Source organism: Moschus berezovskii, chromosome 22 (genome assembly GCF_049115385.1).
Source record: "Moschus berezovskii isolate FMDL1 chromosome 22, NW_MosBer_1.0, whole genome shotgun sequence".
NCBI lineage: Eukaryota > Metazoa > Chordata > Mammalia > Artiodactyla > Moschidae > Moschus > Moschus berezovskii.
Genome location: NC_142481.1, coordinates 16,735,961 through 16,762,427, shown reverse-complemented (window position 1 = coordinate 16,762,427; position 26,467 = coordinate 16,735,961). Strand labels below are relative to the sequence as shown.

At 52.9% G+C, this 26,467-nt stretch overlaps 4 protein-coding genes across 11 annotated transcripts in view; 3 read left to right on the top strand and 1 right to left on the bottom strand.

Annotated features, from left to right (window-relative positions):
* WDR62 (WD repeat domain 62) overlaps positions 1–10,728 on the top strand; it is a 53,775-nt gene extending 43,047 nt beyond the window's left edge. For 3 of the 7 annotated variants that reach the window (XM_055410761.2, XM_055410759.2, XM_055410758.2), the window contains 12 exons: positions 1,372–1,424; positions 2,627–2,845; positions 4,637–4,764; positions 5,062–5,165; positions 5,523–5,630; positions 5,904–6,038; positions 6,421–6,535; positions 6,633–6,759; positions 6,841–6,892; positions 7,053–7,673; positions 8,457–8,611; positions 8,706–10,728. In XM_055410761.2, coding sequence (XP_055266736.2) covers positions 1,372–1,424; positions 2,627–2,845; positions 4,637–4,764; positions 5,062–5,165; positions 5,523–5,630; positions 5,904–6,038; positions 6,421–6,535; positions 6,633–6,759; positions 6,841–6,892; positions 7,053–7,673; positions 8,457–8,611; positions 8,706–8,969 — 2,081 coding nt within the window. In that variant the 3' untranslated portion in view covers positions 8,970–10,728. Of the gene's footprint in view, positions 1–1,371; positions 1,425–2,626; positions 2,846–4,636; positions 4,765–5,061; positions 5,166–5,522; positions 5,631–5,903; positions 6,039–6,420; positions 6,536–6,632; positions 6,760–6,840; positions 6,893–7,052; positions 7,674–8,456; positions 8,612–8,705 lie in introns of those variants that run through there. The other 4 variants (XR_016035945.1, XM_088830717.1, XM_055410760.2 and 1 more) reach the window with 4 other exon arrangements.
* Positions 10,729–14,421: 3,693 nt separating this feature from the next.
* Positions 14,422–16,388, top strand: OVOL3 (ovo like zinc finger 3). Its single transcript, XM_055411007.2, has 4 exons — positions 14,422–14,575; positions 14,650–14,714; positions 15,462–15,663; positions 16,146–16,388. Exons 1-4 carry the CDS (start codon positions 14,482–14,484, stop codon positions 16,352–16,354), a joined length of 570 nt encoding a protein of 189 aa, XP_055266982.2. The 5' UTR covers positions 14,422–14,481; the 3' UTR covers positions 16,355–16,388.
* Positions 15,124–17,927, bottom strand: POLR2I (RNA polymerase II subunit I). 2 transcript variants are annotated; one of them, XM_088830763.1, is made up of 7 exons: positions 17,564–17,927; positions 17,426–17,480; positions 17,056–17,129; positions 16,895–16,969; positions 16,736–16,787; positions 16,403–16,501; positions 15,124–15,872 (listed from the first exon to the last, which is right to left on the bottom strand). In XM_088830763.1, exons 1-6 carry the CDS (start codon positions 17,620–17,622, stop codon positions 16,439–16,441), a joined length of 378 nt encoding a protein of 125 aa, XP_088686889.1. In that variant the 5' UTR covers positions 17,623–17,927; the 3' UTR covers positions 15,124–15,872; positions 16,403–16,438. The 2 variants fall into 2 exon arrangements, with proteins under 2 accessions (XP_088686889.1, XP_055266956.1); XM_055410981.2 differs by lacking the exon at positions 15,124–15,872 and having other exon boundaries at positions 16,399–16,501.
* A 302-nt stretch (positions 17,928–18,229) lies between these two features.
* On the top strand, positions 18,230–26,467 carry TBCB (tubulin folding cofactor B). Its single transcript, XM_055410965.2, has 6 exons — positions 18,230–18,421; positions 18,809–18,952; positions 22,205–22,301; positions 22,967–23,158; positions 25,967–26,039; positions 26,194–26,467. The coding sequence occupies exons 1-6, from the start codon at positions 18,308–18,310 to the stop codon at positions 26,306–26,308; spliced, it is 735 nt and encodes a 244-aa protein (XP_055266940.2). The 5' UTR covers positions 18,230–18,307; the 3' UTR covers positions 26,309–26,467.

The window sequence follows — 26,467 nt, the reverse complement described above, 5'->3', positions numbered from 1 at the left end:
ACAGGCAGGGGCCCCCTGGATGGCTGATTGGTAGGCAGCAGCCACGTGAGAATTCAACCTGGGGAAAAAACTAGAGAGTGAGCTCATTTTCTTTGTCACCATCCAGTCCAATGTCTCTTCCAAGGTGGCCACTCTTAGGATTTTGGTGTGGATCCTTTCAGGCCTTTTCTGAACATTAGTATACATAATATACACAGGGAGCGTCTGTGTCTACAAATTATATTAGACTGCAGATATTCTTCTGTATCTTTTTTTCTCTCAAAACTATCTCACTGACTACAAAGCAGAGGCCTCCCTCTTTTAACCAGTAACATCACGACTGATTGTGCTCCAGGGGGACACCTAGATATTTTCTTTTTTCTTTTTAGCTTTATTTATTTACTTTTATTTTTTAATTGGAGTATAATTACTTTACAGCATTGTGTTAGTTTCTGCTGTACAACACCGTGAATCAGCTATATGTGTACATATACCCCTTCTTGAGTCTTCTCCCCCATTTGGGTGTTTTCTGACTTTACACTGTTGTGAAAGAGGCTGTGCTGACCACCCCCCTCACCCCTGCCCAATGCCGCCTCCTTGGCCATGTGTGAGGGTGTTTCTTAGGACAGAGTTCAAGGACAGGCGCTGCTGGATCCCAGGATTAATACACTTCTTATTTTAAAAAGATAACCCCAAGGGCCCTCCAAATCCAGTGACTGCCCCAGCCAGCAGTCAGTATTAAGCCGCTGTTTCCCCATACTTTTGCCAATACTTGATAGTTTGAAGCTTTTTAATTTTGGTCAGTCTTAACCTAGTGGTAAAGAACCTGCCTGCCAGTGCAGGAGACATAAGAGATGCAGGTTCGATCCCTGGGCCAGGAAGATCCCCTGGAGGAGGAAATGGCAACCCACCCCAGTATTCATGCCTGGAGAATCCCACAGACAGAGGAGCTATGGTCCATAGTGTTGCAAAAAGTTGGACACCACTGAAGCGATTTAGTGTGCGTGGGGAAAACATATCCCATTGTTTAAATTTGCATTTCCCATGAGACTTCCCCGGCGGTCCAATGGTGAAGACTTTGCCTCCCAAGGCAGGGAATGTGGATTTGATCCCTGGTTGGGGACTTAAGATCCCATGTGCCTCACATCCAAAAAGAAACTGAATGTAGACAGCAGAAGCAATATTGTTAACAAAGTCACTAAAGACTTTAAAAATGGTCCTCATCAAAAAAGAAATCTTTAAAACAAATTTGCATTTCCCTGACAGCTAGTGAGGCCAACCATCTTTGGATGTGTCATTTCCTGTGTGGTCTCTGGAGAGCTGCCTCTTTATGTTGACAGTGGTCTCTTGACTTGTTTATTGTCTTTTCATGGATGTTCTGTGTCTCTTCAGATCCTCAGTGCCTGCTGACCAACGGCAAACTGCCGCTCTGGGCAAAGCGACTGGTGAGTCTGCCAGGGGAGCGGGACACTTAGAGGCTAACAAAGTACAGGTGCCCTTTCCCCCTTCATATCTTTACTTTCCACGGAGAATCCTTATCATGGTTTCAGTCTCTGTTTAGACAGCCCTTCATTCATGCCACAGGTATTTACTGCATGCCTACCCTGGTGGCTCAGTGGTAAAGAATCCACCTGCCAAGGCAGGAGACACAGGTTTCATCCCTGGGTCGGGAAATCCCCTGGAGAAGGAAATGGCAACCTACTCCGGTATTCTTGCCTGGGAAATCCCATGGACAGAAGAGCCTGGTGGGTTATAGTCCATGGGGTCACAAAGAGTTAGACACAACTTAGCTACTAAAACAACAATAACAATTATTCCCAGCACACTTGCTCTGTACAGGGTCTATTGAGTCATTTATATGTATTATTTAATCACCATTGATGTCTGGGCTTTTCATATCCCCTGTTATTTCACAGATAGGAAACTGAGGCCCAAAGCAGTTAAGTAACTTCCCCAGGGTCACACAGCTAGGAATTAGAGAAGGTGGGATTGACCCTAGGAGGCTGGCTCCAGAGCGCAGGTTCTCAAGCACTCACCCTTCCACTGTCTGCCAAGCAAGTCTTAGTAGGAGGCAGTGGTAAGCAGGATCAGGGAAGCGGCAGAGAAGTGTCCATATCTTGGGTGTGTTTGAGTGGCAGAGTTGCAGAAATGTGGAGTGTGAGGGACAGAATAAGAGGAATGAAGGAGGACCTGAAGGTTTGGGGCCCTGAGTAGCTGGGAAGAATCACTGAGATGGAAGACTTGAGGATGAGTTGGTTTAGGGGGAGGGGTCAGTTGTCTTCAACATATTTGCTTTGAAAGATTGCTAAACATCTATGTGGAGATGTGGAGCAGTTGCATGAGGACTTCTGAAGTTTAGAGCTAGGTTCGGGACTTCCTGAGCAGTCCAGTGGTTAAGACTCCTGTGCCACCACTGCAGGGGGTGCAGGTTCGATCCCTGATCAGGGAACTAAAATCCCACAAGCCACGTGACATGGCAAAAAAAAAAAAAAAATAGCAAGGTTCTGCTGGAGACAGATACCTGCAAGTTGTTTCTGAGTGAGATTTAAAGCCACAAGGCTGGAAGAAGGTCTGTGCAGTGTTGCTCACCCTCACTGGAATTGGTGAACACTTGGCCAGCTGCCTGAGCATCCCCTTTTCCCCTCAGCTAGGAGATGACGATGCAGCAGACAGCACAGCCTTCCATGCCAAGCGCAGCTACCAGCCGCATGGCCGCTGGGCAGAGCGGGCTGACCAGGAGCCTCTTAAGACCATCCTGGATGCCAGGGACCTGGATTGCTGCTTCACCCCCATGAAGCCCGAGAGCCTGGAGGATTCCGTCCTGGATGCAGTGGAGTCACAGAGACTGGCAGACCTGCTGCGCGAGGTATGGACTGCTGGCCCCAGCCCCACCATAGCACATGCACCACGACTGCCGGTTGAGGACCTGGGGCCTCAGCGTGCGTGCATTTTGAAAATAAGGTTGACCATCCCACTCTAGGAGAAGGGCACAGCAAGTATTCTTGCCTGGAGAATCCCTTGGACAGAGGAGCCTGGTGGGATACAGTCCATAGGATTACGAAGAGTCAGACACAACCGAAGCAACTTAGCAGGCAGATGCCACTCCAGGGATGTGAGAGGGTAACGAAATAGCAGTGAGCAGAAGGATAAGCCCTGGGCCTGGTGCACAGGGAAATTCCCAGAGCAGACCAGGAGTCAGGGAGGCGCTCACTTGGGGGTGAGAGCTTGGGCCCCAGGGCGGGCCTGTACCTGAGTGGAGGGCATTTGAGCAGGTGGTCCCCAGGGCCTATGCACTCCTGGCTGTGTAACTTGCAGCAAGGCTTGATTCTCGATTCTCTGGTCTTTGGTTTTCAAAAATACGGTCATTTCAAAACAGACCAAAAAAAGATGGCCAAGAAAAAAGATATCAAAAAGTCATTTTTCAAAATGGTCATAGGGACTTTCCTGGCGGTCCAGTGGTTAGGACTCCACACTTCAAGGGACTTCGCTGGTGGTCCAGTGGCTAAGACGTCTTTGAAGCTCACAATGCAAGGGATAAGGGTTCAATCCCTGGTCAGGGAACTAAATCCCACATGTTGCAACTAAGGATCTCTCACGCTGCAGCAAAGACCCAGCACAGCCAAATAAATAAATAACAAGTCAATATCTTAAAAAAGACTCCACACTTCCAAAGCAGGGGGCACAGGTTTGATCCCTGATCAGGGAACTAAGATCTCACATGCTGTGGGACAAGATCAAAAAATAATTTTTTTTTTTAAAAGGTAAAAATGGTCATTAAAAAAAGAAGCCCTCAGAGGGCTTTTACAGTTATCCAGGGCCATAAACAGAGTCTGGGCCCAAAAAGTGCTAGCACAACTTTAGATCTTATTCTATTATTTTCCAAACAAAATTCTTTTTTATTCTATGATGTAAGTTTTCTTATGTAAGTTTTCTGATCCTGAAGCTAAAGCTTCATTACTTTGGCCATCTGATGCAAAGAGCCAACTCATTGGAAAAGACCCTGATGTTGGGAAAGATTGAGGACAGGAGGAAAATGGGGGCAGCAGAGGAAGAGATGGTTAGATAGCATCACTGACTCCATGGACATGAATTTGAACAAGCTCCAGGAGATAGTGAAGGACGGAGGAGCCCGGTGGGCAGCGATCCATGGGGTCTCAAAGAGTCAGACCTGACTTAACAACAACAACGTAAGTTTTCTTATGTGGCATAATATAAGTACAATTAGGTGCACAGATCATAAAACCACAGGTTGCTGAATACCTGTGTACACACTTAGGTATCCACCCCCTAAGTCAAAGTATGTAGAGCATTTTCTGCCTCTTGATGCCCGTTCCAGTCAGTACCCTCGATGAAGTAACCAGCGTGCTGACCTCTGTCACCATGGATTGGTTTGCCTGTTCTTGAACTTCATGTGAATAGACTTTTACAGGGTGGGAGCCATACCTATTCCTTATCTGTAAAGGGACTGATGAAATAAAGGAGCCGCACAGAAAGTGAGCTCATGATGGCCCTGCTCAGGCTTTGCCTCACAGGGAGCATCCAACAGTGAGGCCTGCCATCTTTCCCGTCACCACCAGTGTGGGTGGAAAACCTTGCAGCTCACGTTTGCCCTGGGGGTCACGGCTGCCTCTGAGAGCTATGCTGTCTTCACCCACAGTCTGAGAGTCCCCAGGAGGATGGCTGCGGGCACCCTTCCTTGTCACCCCCACAGCGGGAGTCTTCTGAGGCCAGCGAGCTCATCACCTGCCCCACAGAGACAGAGGTGACAGTCACAGGGATGGACAGGTGAGTTCCTTAGTTGGAGAGAGGAAGCCTCGACTGGTAGGCACACCCTGGAAGAACTGCGCTCCGCTCTCCCAGTGGGCCTGAGGGAGGGAGGCAGAGGCGTGAGGCTGCAACCTGTTTCCCTGGTTCCAAGAGGAGGTGCATGGAGGGCGCCTCTGGTGAAGGCAGGAGAGGCAAGGCTGTGCTCCCAGCAGGATCAGGTGCAGATGCCCAGGGCTTCTGGGTAGGGGCCAGGTGTTTACCAGCCAGTGTGTCATTTTTCCCTCTCCCTACCCATCCCTCACCCCCGGCATGCAGGGAATACTGTGCGGACGAGGAAGTGGAGGCATGCAGAGGCCAGCAAGGGGACTCCTTCCTCCCGGTCCCCTCAGTCGACTCGAAGGACCGGAGTCCACCTGAGGGTGAGTGAGCACCCGGCAGGACACCTTGCAGTCATCTCTTCATCTGGCCAGACCCCTTTCTGGGCACTGATGGTAACTGTGACCCTGTCTGCCTGAAGCTCAGAGTTTGTCATCGAGACAGACAGCATCTCTGCTGTCTTCACCCTAGACTTCTGGAGCCCAGCTGCCCACCAGTGGGAGCCCAGCTCTGCATCTCCCTTGAAGTGTAGCCTTGCTGGTCCATAAAATAGGGCGTGGGTCCTATGGTCGCCCTTCTTCAGATGAGGGAACTGAAGCCCTGAAACCCGGAGCCTCCTTACCTGACTCACCCAGTCAGGGCCCAGCTTTGGACCCCTGACCCCACCCACTCTCTTCCAGACTCGGGGGAGTCCGAGGCTGACTTGGAGTGCAGCTTCACCACCATCCATTCCTCCCCTCCACAGCCAGACCCAGAACCTCAGTTTGACACGATGTCCCCCACACCAGGTAAGCAGCGGCCACATGCAGAAAAGGGCGGTACGTGGGCCTGGCCGGGTGATGGCTGTGATATATAACCACTGGCTGAACATCAGTCCTGCACCCCCAATTCCCTCCCCTAGAAGACAGAGCCATTAGCCCTGCCTTCTCCACCTGGTGGCCACAGGGTGTGTGATGGACGAGTTCAGTTTCCTCCATCGTTAAGTGGCTGGCGGCTCTCTCAGGGCGTCTTCCATGACTCATGGTGTTGACGGTTCTTTCCTGCCCACGCCCTCTGCCCAGGATGCCCAGGGACTGCAGGAGAGTTGCCCCGGCCTGAGGTGCCAGGCATATCCAACAGCTCCCTGCCCCAGACCCCTGAGCAAGAGAAATTCCTCCGCCACCACTTCGAGACGCTTACTGATGCCCACCCTGAGGGTAAGCCCTGCCTCTCTCTGACACCTGCCTGGGCGCACCCAGGATTGGGCTCAGTGTGGACGTCCCCAGGGTGCGGTTTTCCCTGGCAGGGCTGGTGAGAGTGGTGGGAGTGTGTGCATTTTACTTTTACTTAGGGGCTGAGCAGCACGGTATCCTCTGCCAGCTCGATTTGCTCCTGAGGTGTGTGTTGTCTGCTTTTTATTTTTGACTGCATCGGGTCTCAGTTGCATCATGCGGGATCTTTTCCTGGACCAGCAGGAAAGCCCCCTGTTATCTGTTGTTGAGGGTCTCTGAGGATCTGTCTGCTGGTCTGTGGGGTCTGCCTGGGTCTGGTCTGGCTAGCTGGAGGGTTTCTGAGGGCTCCCTTGGCGTCTTGCCCTAGAGCTCTTCCTCGGATCCCTAAGAGACCTGAAAGCCCCTGAGACTGAGGATGACTTCTTCAACCCCCGACTGAGCATCTCAGCCCAGTTCCTCTCCCGCCTTCAGAAGACATCCAGGTAGGAGCGGGTGAATTAGTGAACTCCCACCCACTCTCCGTCTCCCTGCAGGGCAGGGCTGTGTGCCCCTGAGCACCCTCACCTGTTTACCTAACAGGTTTCCCCACACCTTCCCTTCCCGACTGCCCCGGCACCTCTTGAAGTCCTCAGAGGTCAGACTCACGGACCTCCAGGGCAAGCCCCCAAGAGCAGGTGCTGGCTCCACCTCCCCAGTCAGGACCAACGTGAGTACTGGGGCCACCTCCCTCGAGACACGGGGCTTGGGAGCCGGAGGCCTTATCCTCACTGTAGGGCTGTGTTTGCAGGTTGTCTCTGGAGGAAAGGCTGAGGAGACGCTGGAGGTGTGGTCCCCACTGTGTGAGTGTCCCGATCTCCCAGTGGAAAGCCCTGGGTGGCTCACTGAGCCATGGTGGGGATGGCCGGGGGCCACTTGGACCATGCAGCCATGCCAGGTGGGGGGCCCTGTCTGCCAGCCCTGAGGTGGGCTGTGAGAGCAAGTCACCCGCTTCCTTTCCAGCCCCCTGCCTCACAGGCCTGGTGCCCTGCATCCCCTCCTCCTCTGCGCTGCCCACAGACAAGAAGCCACCAGCACCCACAGCCCTACCCGCTGCAGGCCTGGCTCAGGGTGTCCACACCCCTACCACCCGCTCCCACATGGAGGCCTCTGCCAGTTCCCATGCCAAGATGTCCCGCAGCATTTCCCTGGAGGAGCTGGCCTCCCTGAGCCAGGAGCTCCAGGCTGTCACCACCACAGTGACACATAGTTCTGACGGTGAGGGCCGAGAACCTGCCCTGCCCTCCCGGGGCAACCATGAGGCCCGCGCCAGCCTGAAACTCAGCTTGTCGAGCATCTGTGACAGGCTCTTGCTGCCCCCACCCCAACTGGAGCCTCCCACCACGTGTGTCTGGTCCCAGGAGCCTGTGGACACCGAGCGCAATGTCACTGTTACGACAGCTGGTTTCCCAGCCCACAGCCCTGCAGATGGGATCGCCTCGAGGCTCCACAAGTCTGCCTTTCTCCCAAGTTTCCTGGCCCCTGTGCGCCTCGACTCCCCTGTCCTCCCCAACAGTCCCCCACTCCCAGAGGCCAGGCCTCGGGTCCTTGGCAGCATCGCCTCTCTCCGGGAGCCCACCCCTGGTGAGTACCATCCTTAGGATGAAGGATCGTCCCCTGAGCTCGTCCCCGTAACAGCTGGCTCAGCTCCAAGGCTTTAGGTGCTGTGCCATTCATTCCCTCATTTCCTTACGTATCTGGTGATGACTTGTATATATTGGGCTTTGTTCTGGGCCCTGGGGATATGGGTGTGCTAAGTCGCTTCGGTTGTGTCCAACTCTTTGCAACCCCATGGACTGATGCCTGCCAGGCTCCTCTGTCCATGTAATTCTCAAGGCAAGAATACTGGAGTGGGTGGCTATGCCTTTCTCCAGGACATCTTCCTGATCCATGGGAGCTGGTACTACAGAAATTCACACCTTAACTGGGGGGGATGCCCTGTCTAAATTTTATTTTTTAATGGAGGAGAGGGAAAGAGTGGCTTTATTACTTTGCCAGGCAAACAAAGGGGAAACACAGTAGGCTAGCGCCTCAAGAACTGTGCCTCCCTCCCTGACCAGACTAAATCTGTAAGGAAAGGGTTAAGTGTATCATGAAGCGAGGTGCGCTGTGGAGAGAAGGAAGAGAAAGAAAGGGCTTAGGGAGTGACAGGTGGCTGATGGATGGTGAATGATGAGAAAAGGTTTCAGGGAGAAGGTGGCATTTGAGCAGAGACCTGCAGGAGGGTTGGGAAGGGAGCCCTGGGGACTGAGGAAAGTGTCCCAGGAAAGGGGACAACAGTTGGGATCGGCCCAGCCACCCTGGTCTCTTCAGATCAGCTGGAGAGTAGAAGTGTCTTTCTCATTTCCTCCCTTCCACCCCCAAAAGTGCCCAGTCCAGTCCAGGACTGCCCTGGACACTGGGGGGACCCCAGGGCGCCAACCAGCTTCCTGCCCCCAGACCCCCTGGAGCTGAGCAATGTGGGGACTGTCGTGCACAGACTGAAGGCTGCCTTCCAGGAAGCCCTGGACCTTTACCACCTGGTGAGCCAAGCCCCAGGGTCAGGGGAAAGGGCTGAGGGGCTCCCTGGCACTGCCTGGCCCAGATGGCCTCTAACAAGGTGGGCACCCCTTGCAGATGGTCTCCAGTGATGTGGTGAATGCTGAACAGCGGCAGGCACGAACTGAGCTGGCCTCCACTTTCCTCTGGATCCACAGCCAGTTAGAGGCCAGTGATTGGCTGGTGGGGATGGATGTGGCCACAGCCCAGGCCCCGCCCAGCCCAGGTGCCCCCTCCCCGCCTACCCTGTGCCCCCTGGCCAGCCCAGATTTGCGTGCCCTGCTGGAACACTACTCAGAGCTGCTGGTGCAGGCCGTGAGGAGGAAGGCGCGGGGGGACTGAGGGCCAGCAGCCTCTCCACCGTAGCCCCGTGCTTCTGAGGAACTAGGTATTTTAAGCAAATAAACAGACAGCTTGCGGAAGTGGCGCCTGGTGCCTATCCCGGCGCATCCACAAAGCCCCATTCAGATGAATGTGGGGAGAGAGGGGAGGAGGACAGCCCAGGGAACTCACCGGCCGTGGGGCACACAGGACTGTTTGGGCACTGCAGGAATGATGACCCCAGCACCTGGCTCTCACGTTGCTTGTCCCCAGCCCACTGAGCTGCTGGCCCCTAGGGAGGGGCCAGCCCTTCTTCCCTGCCCCCTCCCAGTGCCCAAGAACCCACTGGCGCCACTATGACCAGTGTGTGTCAGACTCTGGCCACCAATTCACATATCCCCACAACACCGTCTCGCGGGCCCTGGGCCGGGCGCACACTGGATCCTGTGAGCTCCAGGCTTTTGTTCCCATTTGCAGCAGGGGAAAGTGAGGAAGGACAAACAGGCTCAGCTACTGGACAATCCAGCCCAGGCCACCCAGCAGCTGGAGTCAGTAATTCCTTCACCAGCAGGTCTGTGTCCAGCTCCAGCATCCCATAGGCTTCCAGCTGTGGGACCAGCCTCCCCAGGCAGCAGGCATCTAGCCACGTGGTGTATCTGCTGAGAAGACACTACTGGGACCACAAAAGCCCCCACTGTCCTGAGTCTATAAAAAGGAAATGCAGTGGGAGCAGGGCCCTCCCCTGAAGCCCAGTCCCATCACGTGTTCTGTGGGGCCCGAACCCCCACTTGCCTGTGAGTTCCTCCGGGCTCTAATGTGATCATGGCTCACCAGAAACAGGCTCAGAAAGATATCCAGGGTCATGCCTAGGGCCCCACAGAGCTGAGACGCAAACCCAGTCTTGCCTGGTGGTAGAGCCAGGCCCTTCAGCCTGAGGACGTGGCCCTCTGTTGCCCCTGTAAACACTGAACTAATTATGCAGTTGTTGAAAAGTTTTCCCAGCCCCCAGGAATTCCTGGTCCCATCTCATCACTGTTCTACACGTTAGGAGTAGAGTAAGGAACAGGATGAGCAGAGCATCATGCATTCACCTTCTAGAGAGCAAAAGATAGGAATTAATACTATAACTGTGTAACGGCAGGTAAACGGAGGGATCTCACAGTCACTGTGCTGGTTAAAGGCCTTTCTTAGGTGACATTGGAGCAGAGGTTTGATAGAGGGTGCAGGCTGTGTGGACAATTGGGCAAGTATCTAGGCAGAGAATTGCTAGTGCAAAGGCCCCATGGCAGGCTCACATGTGAGGATGAAAGGAATAACAAGCCAGGAGGCTGGAATGGAGTGGGCTCAAGGAGATGGTAGGAGAGGAGGAGGTGGGAGGAAAAATGGGTCCCACCAGGCAGGACCTTGATGTTTTAAGTCATTTTAATCTGGGACTTCCCTGATAATCCAGTGGTTAAGAATCTGCCTGCCAATGCAGGGGGCAAGGGTTCCATCCCTAGTCTGGGAAGATCCCACATGCCACAGAACCTGTGCTCTAAAGAGCCCTCGAGCCATGACTGCTGAAATCCATTTGCTCAGAACCTGTGCTCCACGACAAAAAGAAGCCACAGCAATGAGAAGCCCCTGCACCACAATGAAGAGTAGCCCCTGCTCGCTGCCATTAGAGAAAGCTCTTGCACAGCAGCAAAGACCCAGTGCAACCAAAATTAAATTTAAAAAAAAAGAAAAAAAATTTTTTAAATTCAAGACACATCCACAATACAGGTTTTTCTCTAAATAAAATCCCTGATCTTGGTGTTTGTGAGATGCCCAGTGTTGCTTATTTCAAGAGGTTCCCTTCTTTCTTCCTGCCTTAGGTAGCCCAGGCAGCCCAGGACATGTAGTTGGGCCGCATTTCTGTCGGGAGGCTCCCTACCTGGGTTCACAGTCCAGCCCTGAAGACTGGAGACCACTCTCCCCGCCCTGGCCTGGCTCAGCCAAAGCTGTAAAATCTCTGAGGTGACTGGACACCAAGGGGACCACCTTGAGCCTCTGTCCCTCGTGGATTGTCCGCCTCCTACCACCTTGTATCATAGTTAAGGTCTTCAACTCCAGGAAGCAAACACCTGGCTTAAGGGGTCCCAAGCTATAGAGACATTTGTTACTGCTCTGTTCTACCCTCTGTGAATCTGAGTTTCACTCCCTGGCTTAGGTCCTCATGGTGGCAACACAGCTGCCATGGTTCCCAGCGTACACCCTCACCTAACTAGGAGCAAAGGCACGAAGCTGGGCACCCACCAAGGTTGTGGGGGAAAAGTGCCAAACCTTAGACGCCCTTGCCTTTCAGGGAAGGTGCAGGCAACAGGAATGGAAATGGCTTTAATTTGATTCAGCCATTCTTTCATGGGCATGTTACTATTTCAACAAAATTGGGTTCTCTCAGCACTAAAGGAGGGTGGGCTGGCAGTGTGTCTGCCAGTCTCCACCTTCGCCGAGCTCTTCAGTCCTGGAAGGACAAGACTTTCCTTAGACAAACCAACTGGTTAGGAAACCACTGCTGGAGCTTCCCTGGTGGTCTAGTGGGTAGGACTTTGCACTGCTAATGTGGGGGACACAGGTTCGATCCCACATGTCGCAACTCAAGAGTTTGCATGCCACAGCTAGAAGATTCAGTGCGCCACAGGTAAGACCCAGCACAGCCAAGTAAATATCTTTTGAAAAGAAACCACTGCTGGTGAATGTGTGTGCATGCAGCAGTGTCCCAGCAGGAAGCATGCTCATGTGGGATATTTCAAAGAGAGTTCAACAGAGGGATCATTTGTTAAGAAGTGGACAGGGGAACCTCAGGGCCAGTACAGTACCCTAGGGTGGTACTGGAGGAGAGCTATTCCTTGCTGCTCAGGCCAGAAGGCATAGAGAGCAAAGTGGAACCCAGAGGAGAGGGGGCTGCCCTGAGGGGAGATGTGACCCTGGCAAGGGGCTCCATCTTCTGTGGGCCCCCCATTACCAAATCCTACTGAAAGCCAGCAGGCACAGGGGTCCAGGTGATGCTTCCCATCCCAGTCAGCCTCCAGGACATGACAGAAAGGGGAGTGGGGGCAAGTAAAGACCCCTGAGCCCAGGGTTCTTCCCTAATGTGTTTTCAGCAACAACTCAGGAACCAGTTGTCCCAAGAGACCTGGTGTTGGGCATGGGAAACTAGACACCAGAGAGCAACAAAATGGCTCCCATAACCCATTCACCAGCTCATTCTTCAGTGCTTCTGGGCGCTGCACTCCATAACCGACAGGTCCTAGATACTGGGCCCCCAGACCTGGGCCAGGCATGCCAGGCACACTGCGTAAAGTCCAGCAATTGAGAGATGCTGCTGCTGCTGCTGCTAAGTCACTTCAGTCGTGTCCGACTCTGTGTAACCCCATAGACGGAAGCCCACCAGGCTCCCCCTACTGTGGGATTCTCCAGGCAAGAACACTGGAGTGGGTTGCCATTTCTTTCTCCAATGTGTGAAAGTGAAGTCGCTGAGTCGTGTCCGATCCTTAGCGACCCCACGGACTGCAGCCTACCAGGCTCCTCCATCCATGGGATTTTCTAGGCAAGAGTACTGGAGTGGCTTGCCATTGCCTTCTCCGAATTGAGAGATGGGGACGCCTAAAATCACATTTCACGGGCTGATTGAAACTCAGATGCTTGCCTAGCCACCCCACCCTTCAAGACTGAAACAGGGCTTCTCTGGTGGTCCACTGGTTAAGACTCCCGTGTCAATCCCTGGTGGGGGAACTAAGATCCTTCATCATGATTGCTATGTGGCCAAAAAAAAAAAAAAAAAAAGACTTTCAAACAACCCCCATTTATCTCTGTCACATGCCAGATTCTATGCAAAGCATTCCCGCCTGGTGATCTACATGGATTTTCAACACAAACCAGTGGTAGGAAGACTCATCAGTCCCATTTCCAGGTGAAGAAACTGAGGCTCAGCTAGATATGGCTTGGCCCAGGTTCCGTGGAGATAAAATAGCAAAGCTCGGCCCACAGACTTCCAGCGCTAAACTCCCTTGTTTCTGAAAATGCATTAGCAGGACTGACTCTCCAGGAATGTGAAGAAATGAATAAATATTGCTTCTTTCACCACCAAGCCTTTTACAGACTGTTCCTCTGCCTGGAGAGCCCTCCCTGTTTATCAGAAACCTTTTCTTCCATCAAGTTTCACACCTGGAAAGTCATCCCTGAACACTTAGATTGAATCAGGAGCCTCTTCTGGGTCCCCTGGGCCCCTTGGCTTTTGCCCATTGAAGCTGGGTCCCTCTGCCTGTGCTCCATAGCCTTGGTCATTCTGGGTGTCTCCCCCATGAACTAGGTTGTCTTCATTTTCAGTGCTAAGATAGGCCTGGCCTGTTGTTGGATCTCAGGAAAATGTAGGTGAATAAGTGAAAAAAAAAGTTAACTGCAGGGGAATATTCAAAATCCTTAACTCCTGGCTAAGAAACCAATGAACAATCTAGAACAGAACCTGGCCAGAGTGCTGGGGTTAGGGTCCTGGGAGCCTCTGGCTGTGTCACATGACCCCTCCTTTAGTTCCTGAACCATAGGAGGGTGGGGGAGTGGTGTCCCAGACAGTTACTAGGAGCTGGACTAGTGTGTGTGCATGTGTGTGTGTGCACGCGCAGGTGCACTTTCAGTCGCTCAGTCATGTCCAACTCTTTGTGACCCCATGAACTAGCCCACCAGGCTCCTCTGTCCATGGGATTCTCCAGGCAAGAATACTGGAGTGGGTTGCCATTTCCTTCTCCAGGGGATCTTCCCGACTCAAGAATTGAACCCAAGTCTCCTGTGTCTCCTGAATTGGCAGGCAGGTTGTTTACAACTAGCACCACCTGGGGAGCCCCTGGATGACTAATAAACCAGTATTGTAATGTCCCCTACACTTGAACAGTGCTTCTGGCTGACCATCAGCTCTTATCCTCTGAGATCGGAGAGGTAGAGCTTCTTGACGATGCTCAGCATGGACTCTCACTTTGATCTTACTAAGCAGACCCTGCTGTCCCTCCACCCTCTGGAGCAATCACAGTCACCCCCTTCCCTGATTCCTCATACAGCTGTGATTTGAATACTCAAGCAGGTTGGTGGATGTCCGGTAGTGACTAATTTGTTTGGCAAACAGACTGTCTGGTCCTGGGCCCTGCTGGTACTATGGAAAGACTCAGCCTCACTGGGTTCTCTGTTTCTTCTCCCCATGCCCCAAGAGCCACCTAGGTTCCATCTCGCCCTGCTGGACCTCCTCAGAGGACTTAGGGCTTGTCTTCCCCTGGAGGCTGGAGAGTGCCCTGGGAAACCTGGCAGAGGAGAAGTGGGAGAATGGCAGGACCCAAGTCAGAGGTAACCAGAGCTGGCTAAGTCTGCCCCCAGGGCCTGTCAGGAAATTTGCATGGAGAGAACAAGGCTTCTCTGGGGCTTCCCCCTCCCTTCTCACATAGGAGAGTCATCCTGGACCTGAGATCTGACAGCAAGTAGAGGAAGCAGCCGTGTGTGTGGAGCTGTTGCCCTATTCCCAGAGGTGATGCCCCGTGCCTTTCTGGTCAGGAGTCGGCGTCCACAGCCGCCCAACTGGGACCACCTGCCTGACCAGCTCCGGGGAGACGCCTATGTCCCAGGTGGGCCCCTCCCTGGGCCTGGAGGTGAGGGGCAGGGGAGACATAAAGCATGACCACCTGGTTTCTCTCCTCAGACTGCAGCAACCTGGGGAGGCCGCCGGCATACCAGACTTCTGGCCTCGGGGACTCTTGGGTAGCGGTGAGTCTGCAGCAGGCGCCCAAGACCCTGCTCAGTTTCACCCCTGCCTGCTCTCAGCCTCAAGAGACCCTGACTGCCCCTTACTCCCACAGACCCCTCCAGCCTCAGGATCTACTCCCCCACTGCCCTCTCTGCTGGGAATGCCTTTCCCTTCTGAGTAGTGGGCTCACTGTTAGGCCTCCCCCTAAGCACTGTTTCCCCAAAGATTCTGTGCCCAGTGGGGCAGAAAAATGGATTCAAGCCCATAAATGGATGGTGATTTATGTCAGAGAGTTGGACAAGGTGACAGGAGCAGGATGGGGGTGGGGGAGGAGCTTGGGGCCTCTCAGAAGAGATGCTCAACCGTGAGTACACTGGAAGAAGAAAAGCCCTAGGGGGGATGTGAATGTGCTGGAGTTTTATTTCAATTTTTACTGGAAGCCAGGACTGTTCTAGGCTATGGGGGTGTTTAAGAGTAAGACAGAAACTCATTCCTTCCTGAAGCTTATTATCTGGTGGGGGTTGCAGGTATAGATGATAAAATTAGTGGAAAAAAATATGTTGGAAGATGGTATGTACTATGGAAAAATATGAAACAAAGGAAGGGAAATGGGGGCCGAGTGACCAGGGAAGGCTTTGTGGGATAGCGTTTGCTCACACAAACTGCAGTCTCCGGCCTTACCAGACCTCCGTGGTTCCCAGTTCTAAGCATTTCATTCCATCCAGTGGAAGGGAGTTGGGGTCCTAACACCCCTGTCCCTCCCACAGCCCTCCCAGGGCACTCTGACCGCCACCCCTAGTAGCCCCGGGACCCTTGGCTGCCCACTGTGCCCCAAGGCCTTCCCGTTGCAGCGTATGCTGACCCGGCACCTCAAGTGCCACAGCCCTGCTCGCTGCCACATATGCCACTGCTGTGGCAAGGGCTTCCATGATGCCTTCGATCTCAAGCGCCACATGAGGATACACACAGGTGAGCCGCGGCAGGGACTGGGAGGGGCTGCTGGTGGGAGATGGGAGGAAATGGAGGGAGATGCAGGGGACTCGGAGACTTCAAGCACCTGAGTTCTGTGCACAAGAGGTGCTTGTGTTTGTGGGGCAGGACTCAGGCCTCAGCGGGTTAGGAACACCACGCACTTCAGCTCCCGGCCAGTGCTTGTCAGGCAGTGCCAAGGTGGGGGCCTGCTGAGGGATATGGGGAGAAAACAGACAGTGGTTACAGGATTCAGGTCTCAGATTGCAGGGTGCAAAAGGGAACATCATAGTGAGGAGGGTGGGGACACAGGTGTCTGGTCCATGTTTGCACTGGGTGGAGAGGGAGCAGATGATGGGATGCAGAGCAAGGTCTGGCGAATTTGGAGTAAGAATATGTGTGTGGGGGGATGCTCACGGAGGGTGAGGGTGGGGAGGCTCTGGTATGGGGATCATTGCCCTCCCTGTGGCCCACCTGCGCAGGGATCCGGCCATTCCGCTGCGGAGCTTGTGGAAAAGCATTTACGCAGCGCTGCTCACTTGAAGCACACCTCGCCAAGGTGCACGGGCAGCCGGCCAGCTACGCTTACCGCGAGCGCCGTGAAAAGCTGCACGTGTGCGAGGACTGCGGCTTCACCAGCTCGCAGCCCGACGCCTTCGCGCGGCACCGCGCGCTCCACCGTGCTGCCTAGACTGTGTCCAACCCATGAGACGGAAATAAACAAAAAAAAGGCACTCACAGAACACAGCATTTATTACACAAGGGGGAGAGAGGGTCACTCGGTCCAACGATGGCCGCAATGCGGGGCCGTGCACACGTAGTACAAGCGCATGGCATCCTGGCAGAAAAGATACATGGTTAGGAAGGCTCTAGACCCACTGCGGGGTACAACAAGCAACCTCCATTCAGAGAAGCCTCACCCCAAAAGAACAGACCACAGAGGGCTTTCCCCACTGCTAAAGGTCCATCTCAGGATACCCAGAAGGGCAGGGTCTTCCCCAATATAGGTATCCCCACCCCCCGGGAAGGACCAGACCAAGATCACCCAGAAAGTTTTGCTCGCGCCACTCACCTCGGCCCGAGCACTGTGTGACTGGAAGAACACCGCCTCCTTGTGGCCGCACCTGAGGGGACAGTCACTCAGAGCCTGCCATACCCTCCCCTCCCCGTTTCTCCTTCTGGTGAGGATAAGCCAGTCACCTCCCCTCCCCAATACCAGCTGTGCACTCACTTTTGGCACGGGTGGTCTTCGGTTCGCGGCAACGTGGGGTCCTGGGACACGTCAGCGATGATCTGGGTCAGCTCGCTAAGGGAATAGAGAGTGAATAATTATGCTTGGTCCGGCCTCCCAAGCCAACAACCCCGTCCCCGAGCTCCGGTCCTGCCACTCACTCCACTTCGTGCGTGATTTTGTTGACGTAGATGCAGCTGTTGTCGGCTTCCTGCTGGTAATCACAGTTCCGGCACTGCGAGAGAGAGTGTGCAGCGGGAAGCGGGTCAAGGGGTGATTGATAACGCGAAAGGAGTGCAAGAAGGGCAGGGTCTTCCCCGGAAGGCATGACTAGGGGACGGAGTCTCGGAACTGGGATCACGGGGTGTAATCGAGGATCACCTCGAGAATGGCAAAAACAAAGTCTAGTTCATTTGGGGGGACAAGTCTGGAGTTTAGACCAGGAGGGGTCGGGGCGGCACCGGGAGTAGGGCGGGGCCACGTTGGGTACCAGGGGGCCGGTCCCGCAATACCCTGCGGGCTCGCGCTCACCGCGTAGAGCAGAATGCGGTTCTCCTTGTCCTCCTTGGGGTAAAGCATGTTGTTACTGTGAGGAGGGGAAGAGGGAAATCAGAGGTTAGTACTGGGGCCATTACTTGCTGCCCTTCCACAGTGCTGGCCGGGTCTCACCATTCCTGGCAGAATCGAATACCCACGAAGCCTGGCTCGTAGGTCCCGTCGGGTTCCATAGCGACTCACTGCTGGTCCAACTTCCGCGCTTGCTCCGCCGTGCGACAGGTCGCAGGAAGGGCCAGAACTCCTAGCTTCGCCAAACTAAGGGCGGAGCTGGGCACGTGTACCGGTGTCCAGCAGCTTTGTGCTCGCCTGTCTGCCCTGAGGTTTGATTAATTACTTGCTTCAGTCTCTTGATACCCTAGAATAATTACTTCCAACTTCTGGGCCGTGCTTCCCTAGTTCACACAATAGAGTAGTACGAGAGCCAGCAAAACGATGCGTCACGTAACGCACAAAAAGCTTAGCGTTAATGAAGACGCCCCAGCTCTTTGCAGGCTGAAGGCCAGTGCACATGCGCGAGTTTACCCTTCGTGGACTGGGCTAGATTTTGCCAGTTCTTCCTCTCGGCTTCAGCCTTCGCCCGCCAGGCCGTTTCCAGTGCCGCTATTGGAGGAACTGTGCAACGTGAAAGGCCGTAGAAGGCCTTTCAGGATTGGCTGGGCCTACCCAAGCCTACCCGAGAACCCTCTTCCTGCCGACGGCGAATAGGCGCGGCGATTGGCGGACTCTCCTTACGGGTGGGCGTGGATTGGCCAGGTCCGGGAGCAGGGGCGGGGCTGATATCCCAGAAGCAGTGGCGGCTGCGGAGCCGGCGTGAGGCGGCTGACCGAGCTGCGGGCCGCCACAGGTCGCGGCGAGATGGAGGTGACGGGGTTGTCGGCGCCCACAGTGAACGTGTTCATCAGCAGCTCTCTCAACAGCTTTCGCTCCCAGAAGCGGTACAGTCGCAGCCTCACCGTAGCTGAGTTCAAGGTGTGGCCATGGGCGGGGTCCGGAGAGGCGGGGCGTTGAGGGGGCGGGACCAAGAAGAAATGGAGGGTCTTCAACAACGCAGGAAAGGGGCCAGAAATGAACCCAGGTTGCAGAGGTTGGGGACGAGACCTCAGCGGGGCGGGGCCAGATGGCACCTTAGGTTCCAGAGAATGGGTGCGGGGCCAGGGAAAATTAGAGGTTGCAGGGAGTTGGGGGCAAGACTCTAACGGGGTGGGGCCAGGAATACCTGGTGTGTCCCAAATGGTAGGTCTCTTGGAGGAACGGAATGGTGGTTGTTGATACAAAGGACGGATTCTCAGGGCAGAGGGTGGGGCCACTGACAGCCTTCCACCTCTTCCCCGCCTCCCCCTTCTTGTATCCTCACAGTGTAAACTACAGCTTGTTGTGGGCAGCCCTGCTTCTTGCATGGAATTGGAGCTGTATGGACCTGACGACAAGTTCTACTGCAAGCTGGATCAGGATGATGCGCTGCTGGGCTCCTACCCCGTAGACGACGGCTGTCGCATCCATGTGAGGCCTCCCTACCTAGGATCCCTCCTTTCCATTCATTTATTTATTCAACAGATGTTTGCTGTGCTTTGCACTATGTGATAACCAAGATAGTCCCTAACCTGAGTTCCCAGTCCAGCAGGGAGAGAGGCAGACCCATCCCCAGACATTGGCACTCAGCGATCTGGACTGGGCTGAGAAAAGCCTACGGGACTGGAGGCATCCAGCAGAGGTGCCTGACCCCACCCAGGGGTATATGAATGGGATTCTTGAGGGGCGGGTTGCCTGAGTTGAAATCTGAAGGATGAGGAAAGGGCCTCCTAAGAGAAGAGGTGGGAGGGACACTCCAGGCAGAGGGAACAGAGGGTCAGGTGGGTCAGGGTGAGCGAAGAGACTCATGTGTCAGAACCTGGAACACAGAGGACCTCTGCATGCATCAGCTCACATCATCCTCTCTGTTCTTGGTATCTCCCTCAAAACTCAGATGAGCCAGCATCCTGGGTGAGCTTTGCAGATGCTAGTCCCTGTGCCTGAATGGTTCTTTTTTCTATGCATCCATGGCTTGCTTCTTCCTTCCAGTCTTTCCATAAATGTCACTGGGTGTGAGGGTTTCATGGCCTTCAGTATAAAATTTAAACCCTCCCTTTCCCACTTTATTTGATTTTCCTTCTTCTTACTAATGACCCTGTGACATACTGTGGAATTTTCTTCAGTATCTGGAACAGAGCCTGGCACACAGAGGATGCTCAGTGATTCATTGTTGAATGATGAATTGAATCCAGAAAATAAGACTTGGAAAATGGCATAATTAACACTGTTTTGCAGAAGAGAAAACTTAGCTTCAGGATAGAATTGACTTTCTTAAGGAGGAACATGGGTAGATGATCTCTTTCATTTATTCATAACTGTTCATTGAGCATACATGATGTGCCAGGGGTATAGCCATGAATCAAGTTTGAGAAGGTCTCTATTTTAGCTTTGTCCAGTATGTGAGGTAGTTGTTAGCTAAACATTCACAGAAACAAATGGGAAGTGAGATGAGGGCCATACAGGAGGACATCACAGAGCTGGAAGATCATATACTGTGGAGCCTGACCCATCAGCAAGATCCAGGAGGACTTCATGGAGGAGGTGCTGCCTGAGCAGAGACCTGAAGAATAGGAAGAATTAACTAAAGAAGGGAAAAGCATGCTCCAGGAGGAGGGCACAGCATGTGTACTCTGAGGTGGGAGGGAGCAGAGTGGGTATGGGGGCTGAAGATTGACCTCTTCTGTTGTGGAGGGAAGTGGCAGCCAGGGGATTATTCAGCTGGGAGGGTCCTGGTGTGAGTCAGGTGCCCTCTGACTGCCTGTAGGGAAATGACTGGAGAACAGAAAAGTCGGGAGACCAAGAAGGAGGCTGCTTCCATAATTGGGTCCAGGATCCAGTTGAAGTGATGGGTCCTGGACCATAGTGAGAGTCGGTCAGGACTGTGTTGGGCTCACAGTCCTAGAAATGTGAACTAGAACTCACAGCCCCTAGAACTGACTGGGCTGACCTAGGCAGTCTCACCCTAGGGATGCTGGGTGGATCACGCGGGGCAGTGGCATCTCCCAACAGGAGGGTTTTATACATGGATTCAGGTACAGGCCGGCTGCTGACTGACGTGGCCACACAAGGAAAGTTTTTAAAAGTGGAGCCTCTGGAGAATTTGTATTTTTTTAATTGGTTAATTTAATTGGAGAATAATTACTTTACAATATTGTGATGGTTTTTGCCATACATTACAATGAATAAGCCACAGGTATACATGTGTCCCCCTTATCCTGAATCCCCCTCCCACCTGCCTCCCCTGTATTTTTTCTAAAATTCTTTTTCTGTTTCTAAATATCACCCTATTTCTTAGTGCAGTGAACAACAGCAATCTCAAACTTAGAAAAATCCCTAATGTAGATAGCAGACATTCTTAGTGATCCTTGGCCAGAGATAAGGGCCATTTCTATTTTGCTGAGCGACTCCAGCCAAACATTTTAGGGTGTTCCTGACCTCTGTCTTTCCCCTACATCCACACCTAATCTCTCTGCAGCCCCTGTTGGCTCCACCTACAAAATCTATCCAGAATAGATAGATACATTGCTCCCCAATACCCCCATACTGGCCCCACCTCCATCCTTCCCTTCCATACACCCCCCCAACCCCACCCCACCTCAGGGCCATCACATAGCCTCTCCCTGCCCCCATCCCGGTGCCTCTCCATCTGCTTCCCACACTCAGCTGAGGGAGCCTGTGAGCCCCAGAGTCAGATCAGAGCCCTCCTAGTGGAGCCCTTCCAGAGCTGCATCTCGTTGTGGGTAAAAGCCAAAATCCTCAATGGTCTTTTGTGTCTCCCACTTTGCCTCTGGCTCATTCCACTCCTACCTCGCTGGCCCTGCTGCTCCTCAAAGGAGCTGGAGACGTTTATACAGCTGGGGCTTTGTGCCCGTTGTTCCTCCTGGCCTTGTCTCAGATACCCCTTCCTATCAGAAGCCTCTTCAAGTTGTATTTGTCTGCATAGAACCTTGTTGTTGTCACCGTGGCCCTAGCACCCAGCACAGGCTTAACAGGTGGTGCTTGTGGTAAAGATCCTGCCTGCCAATGAGGAGACATAAGAGACATGGGTTCAATCCCTGGGTCAGGAAGATCCTCTGGAGGAGGGTGTGGCACCCACTCCAGTATTCTTGCTTGGAGAGTCCCATGGACAGAGCAGCCTGGCAGGCTACAGTCCATGAGGTCACAAAGAGCTGGACACAGCTGAAGCGACTTAGCACTAGTGACCAGCACAGGCCCAGCAGGGCACCCTGGAGGAACAAGTGAATGGATGCTAGGGATGGTGCAGGAAGAGATGCTCCAAGACATGGGAGCTGGGGTCAGTGTAGGAGGGTCCCAGGGTCTGGAGAGGACAGACACACTGCCCAGAGGGTGAGCAAGGCCTGAGCTCTGCTCTTGGGTTCCAGTGGCCTGGGGCCATCAATCATGTGGATGCTGGCGTATGGGGTAGATGGAGGCAGATGCAGCCTCCAGGGCCTCAGATGGAGTGCGGAGGGGGAGACATCTACTGTAGACACCTGCTGTCACCCCTTCGGCTGGGCTCCGGGGAGGGCAGAAGGCTGGGATATAGGTGAAGGTAGGGGGATGTGGTTTTTCGGAGGCAGGAGAGACTTAAATCTGCAGAATGTGCAGCCACACTCACCCCCGCAGCATCCTAGGTCTCTACCCACATCCTGATCCCCACTGACCTCCCTCACCTCATTCCAGGTCATTGACCACAGCGGTGCCCGCCTTGGGGAGTATGAGGACATGTCCAAAGTGGAGAAATACGAGATCTCACAAGAAGCCTATGAACAGAGGCAAAGTACGGGATGCCTGGCAGTGGATGGGGGTCTGTGGGGGCTAGAGGAAGTGTGGGGGCAAGCAGAGGTGTATGCAGGGGCACACAAGTTAGATGGGGACACTGAGGGGAAGCTGGCGGTGTGGGGGGTGGATTAAGGCTGGCATGGGGACATATGGGTCGTGGGAAAGCAGGGTGGACAGGCATGAGGTATGAATGGAAGCTGGGAGGTGTGGGGAGTGTGGCCAAACAGAGCCATGGGAAAGGTTCAGGGTGTGAGGGCCTGGTCAGGGGTACAGTGTGGAGGGCCGAGCATGGTAGAATATGTGGACCAGACAGAACAGTGTGGAGACCAGTGCAGTGACAGATCAGAATGTGGGGGGAGGGATGAGGAAGATTTCAGGGGTCAGATGGAGGTAAGTGTGAAGTTGAAGGGCCAGGGAAGATGGGGTAACGTGAAAGGCTGCAGGCAAGCACCTTCTGTTTATTTTCAGGATTATGGGGAAGCCCAGGGGTTCTTTGGAGAGGTCAGGGCTCTGGTGGGAGACCTGGGGGTGCTTGATGACAGCCCTTCAACACCCAGAACAGGAGAGTTTGTCTCTGGATGTTGGCCCTGTGGGGATGGCAGGTTATCTCCTCAGGCCAGAGGTCTCTCATGTCTAACCCCCCGCCACCCGCTCCACCCACAGACTCAATCCGCTCCTTCCTGAAGCGCAACAAGCTAGGTCGATTCAATGAAGAAGAGCGGGCCCAGCAAGAGGCTGAGAACTCCCAGCGCCTTATCGAGGAGGAGGCCCAGGCCAGCACCATCCCTGTGGGCAGCCGCTGTGAGGTGCGGGCACCTGGGCAGCCCCCTCGCAGGGGCACCGTCATGTATGTAGGTACGTGGCCCACAGAGGCCTCATGCCCTGCCCTGCAGTGGGCAGTGCTGGGGACTTAACCTTCAAAGGGATCTCAGTCCAGGAGGGGAGATGGCTCCAGGGGTGACTGACAGCCTAGTATGTTCACAGCAGGGAGGTGGGAAGCAGAGGCCATATGACCTGGCATGTGACAGAGGAAGCAGAGGCCAGAGGGATCAATTCTAAGGTGAAACCCTGGGGTGCATTGATCAGAGCTGAGATGGGGAAACAAGCAGAATTATTAGGGCTGTGATGGGGGAAGCTCAGGCTGAAGTGGTCAGAGCAGAAATGAGGGAAATTGAGGGGGCTGTATGAGCTGCGAGGAAGTACCAGACCCTTGAGAGTAAACCAGGAAGGCTTCCTGAAGGAAGGGCTATCTGAAGGAAAGGGATGAGTGAAGGTGGGAAGGGGGAGTAGGGGGAGTCGTGAGCGCAAAGGCCATGAAAGGGCTTGGTCTGTGAGCAGGAACAAGCTTGGCTTGTTTGAGGCAGAGAAAGGAAGTCAGCATGGCTAGTGAGGAGTGACACGGGAAAGATGAGAGTCAAGACCCGGGGCATGGGCACGGCTGGACTGTGCTAGGCCTCGGACAGGAGAGAGCAGTGTGGGTTATGTTTGTTTTTATAACAGCTTTATTGAGCTATAATGTATATGCCATATAAAATTTACTCAGTACCATTCAGGAATTCCTTAGCAGTCCAGTGTTTAGGACTTCTACAGGGGGCACAGGTTCACTCCCTGGTCAGAGAACTAAGATCGCACAAACCAAGCAGCATGGTTAAAAGAAAATAAAAATGAAAAAAGAGTACCATTCATTATTTTTTAGTATGTTCATGGAATTGTGCAACCACACCACAGTCAGTTTTACATTTTCATCACCCCCAAAAGAAATGCTATAACCATTAGCAGTTATTCCCCATTTATGAAACCCCAGCTCCCTAGTCCACATCGGTGGCCACTAATCCATGTTCTGTCTTTAAAATTTGCCTTTTCTGGAAGTTTCATACAAATGGAATCATATAATATATGGTCTTTTGTGACTGGCTTCTTTGACTAGAAGCATAATTTCAAGGATCATCCATGTTGTAGCATGTGGCAGTGTTGTGTTTTTTTAATATTCGTCTGTGGCAGGTCTTAGTGGGAAGACCCCCAGGAAGCATGTTCCCTGACCAGGAATCGAACCTGGGCCCACTGCATTGGGAGACAGCCTCTGGACCACAAGAGAAGTTCCAGCATTATGGTTTTGATTTGCATTTCTGCATGGCTAATGATATTGAGCCTCTTTTCAGTTGCTTAATGCCTTGTGTATGTCTTCTTTAGAGAGATTATTCGACTCTTGCCCACTTTTTAGTTGGGTTGTTTGTCTTTTTGGTTTTTGAGTGGTATGTTAGGGCTACCATATCAAAGTACCACACACGCTGCATGGCTTAAACAATAGAAATTTGTTTCTCACAGTTCTGGAAGCGGGAAGTCTTAGATTAATGCCTTAGCAGATTTGATTTCTTCTTAGGCCTCTCTCTCTGGCTTATAGACGGCCCTCTCCTCTCTGTCCTCACGTGCTCTTTCCTCTGTGTATAGGCACATCCCTGGAGTCTTTGTCCAGATAATCTTTATGAGGATGTCAGTCAGCCTGGATTAGATCCCACCCTAATGGCCTCCTTTTAACTTAATTATCTCTTTAAAGGTCCTGTCTCCAACACAGTCACATTCTGAACTACAAGAGATTAGGGCTTCAACATTTAAACTTGGGGGAACACAGTAAAGCCCATAACAAGTTGTTCTTTGTATACGTTAGGTACAGTTCCCTCATCAGATATATACGACTTACAAATATGTATCTCCCATTCTGTAGGTTGGTGTTTTTTTTAGTATTTATTTATTTGGCTGCATGAGGTCTTAGTTGTGGCTTGTAGGATCTTTCACTGTGCATGAACTCTGGTTGTGGTGCAACTTCTGTAGTTGCGGTGTGGAGGCTCAGTTGCTCTGCAGCATATGGGATCTAAGTCCCCTGACCAGGGATTAAAGCTGTGTCTCTGCATTGCAAGGTGGATTCTTAACCACTGGGCCACCAGGGAAGTCCCTTTTTACTTTTTTGATAGTGGCTTTTGAAGCACAAACGTTTTTAATTTTATGAACTCCAATTGTTTTTTCTTTGGCTTGCATATAGACAAGGCCACAAAGAGTTATTCCTGTATTTTCCTCTAAGGGTTTCTAGTGTTATAACTTACGTTTAGGTCTTTGACCCATTTTGAATTAATTTTTGTGTACAGTGTAAGGTGGGAGTCTAATTTCTTTCTCTTACATGTGGATATCTAGTCGTCCCAATACGATTTGATGGAAAGTCTATTCCCTCCTCATTAAACTGTCTTGGCTCCCTTGTCAGAAATCATTTGGCGATAAACATTGTGGATTTTATGCTGAGTGGGATAGGCAGCCTCTGAGGAATTTGGGGCAAGATCAGGATAATCCCATGGACAGAGGAGCCTGGCGGGCTACAGTTCATAGGGTTGCAAAGAGTCGGACACGACTGAGGGACTGAGAACCCCAGTGGTGCTGCTTCCCTTTGATTTTTACAAAGCCCCCTCTGACTGGGGCTGTTGAGTGAACAGGGGGTCAGAGGTAGGAACAGGGAGACCAGTGAAGGGACTACCGTATTAGAGTGGGCTGGAGATGGTTGTCCTGGGTGGGAGCAAGGAGTGGTTTTTACCTGGATGGGCTTTACAGTCAGTGGGCAGGCACAAATCTGGGGTGAGCTGCGAAGGGAGGCTTCACAGGGATTTCTCCCCTGGGCAGGACTGACAGATTTCAAACCTGGCTACTGGATTGGCATCCGCTATGATGAACCACTAGGGAAAAACGATGGCAGGTAAAGATCCTCACTCTAGTGTCTGTGTGTGTGCCTGTGCACACACGTGTGTGTTTATGTGTAAGTGCATGCGTGTACTACTGGGGGAGCCCACCCACGCTAGCATCTGGAGTAGGAGCCCTCTGACACTGCCTTCCCCCATCATGTCCTGCAGCGTGAATGGGAAACGCTACTTTGAATGCCAGGCCAAGTACGGCGCCTTCGTCAAGCCATCAGTCGTGACAGTGGGTGACTTCCCTGAAGAGGACTACGGTTTGGATGAGATGTGATGGCCAAGGAAGGGCAGCCCCCTGCTGCAGCTAACTCGCCTACTCATTGCCCTTCCCTGTGTGTGCCCATGGCCCTCTCCCCATGAGCCTGTTTTTATTTTATTGACTACCCTCGCCATTGACTTTTGAGACACATGTATTAAATTTGCTGGAAACCTG

Bases quoted from the DNA above. Each gene is read 5' to 3' on its own strand.
- OVOL3 (XM_055411007.2), top strand. From the start codon at position 14,482: ATGCCCCGTGCCTTTCTGGTCAGGAGTCGGCGTCCACAGCCGCCCAAC. The intron at 14,715-15,461 runs GTGAGTCTGCAG...TCCCTCCCACAG, and splicing joins TCGGGGACTCTTGGGTAGCG to CCCTCCCAGGGCACTCTGAC. The intron at 15,664-16,145 runs GTGAGCCGCGGC...CCACCTGCGCAG, and splicing joins CCACATGAGGATACACACAG to GGATCCGGCCATTCCGCTGC.
- POLR2I (XM_088830763.1), bottom strand. From the start codon at position 17,622: ATGGAACCCGACGGGACCTACGAGCCAGGCTTCGTGGGTATTCGATTC. The intron at 17,130-17,425 runs GTGAGCGCGAGC...TCTCTCTCGCAG, and splicing joins ACCGCATTCTGCTCTACGCG to TGCCGGAACTGTGATTACCA. The intron at 16,502-16,735 runs GTGAGTGGCGCG...CTTTTCTGCCAG, and splicing joins CACACAGTGCTCGGGCCGAG to GATGCCATGCGCTTGTACTA.
- TBCB (XM_055410965.2), top strand. From the start codon at position 18,308: ATGGAGGTGACGGGGTTGTCGGCGCCCACAGTGAACGTGTTCATCAGC. The intron at 18,953-22,204 runs GTGAGGCCTCCC...ACCTCATTCCAG, and splicing joins ACGACGGCTGTCGCATCCAT to GTCATTGACCACAGCGGTGC. The intron at 22,302-22,966 runs GTACGGGATGCC...CTCCACCCACAG, and splicing joins AGCCTATGAACAGAGGCAAA to ACTCAATCCGCTCCTTCCTG.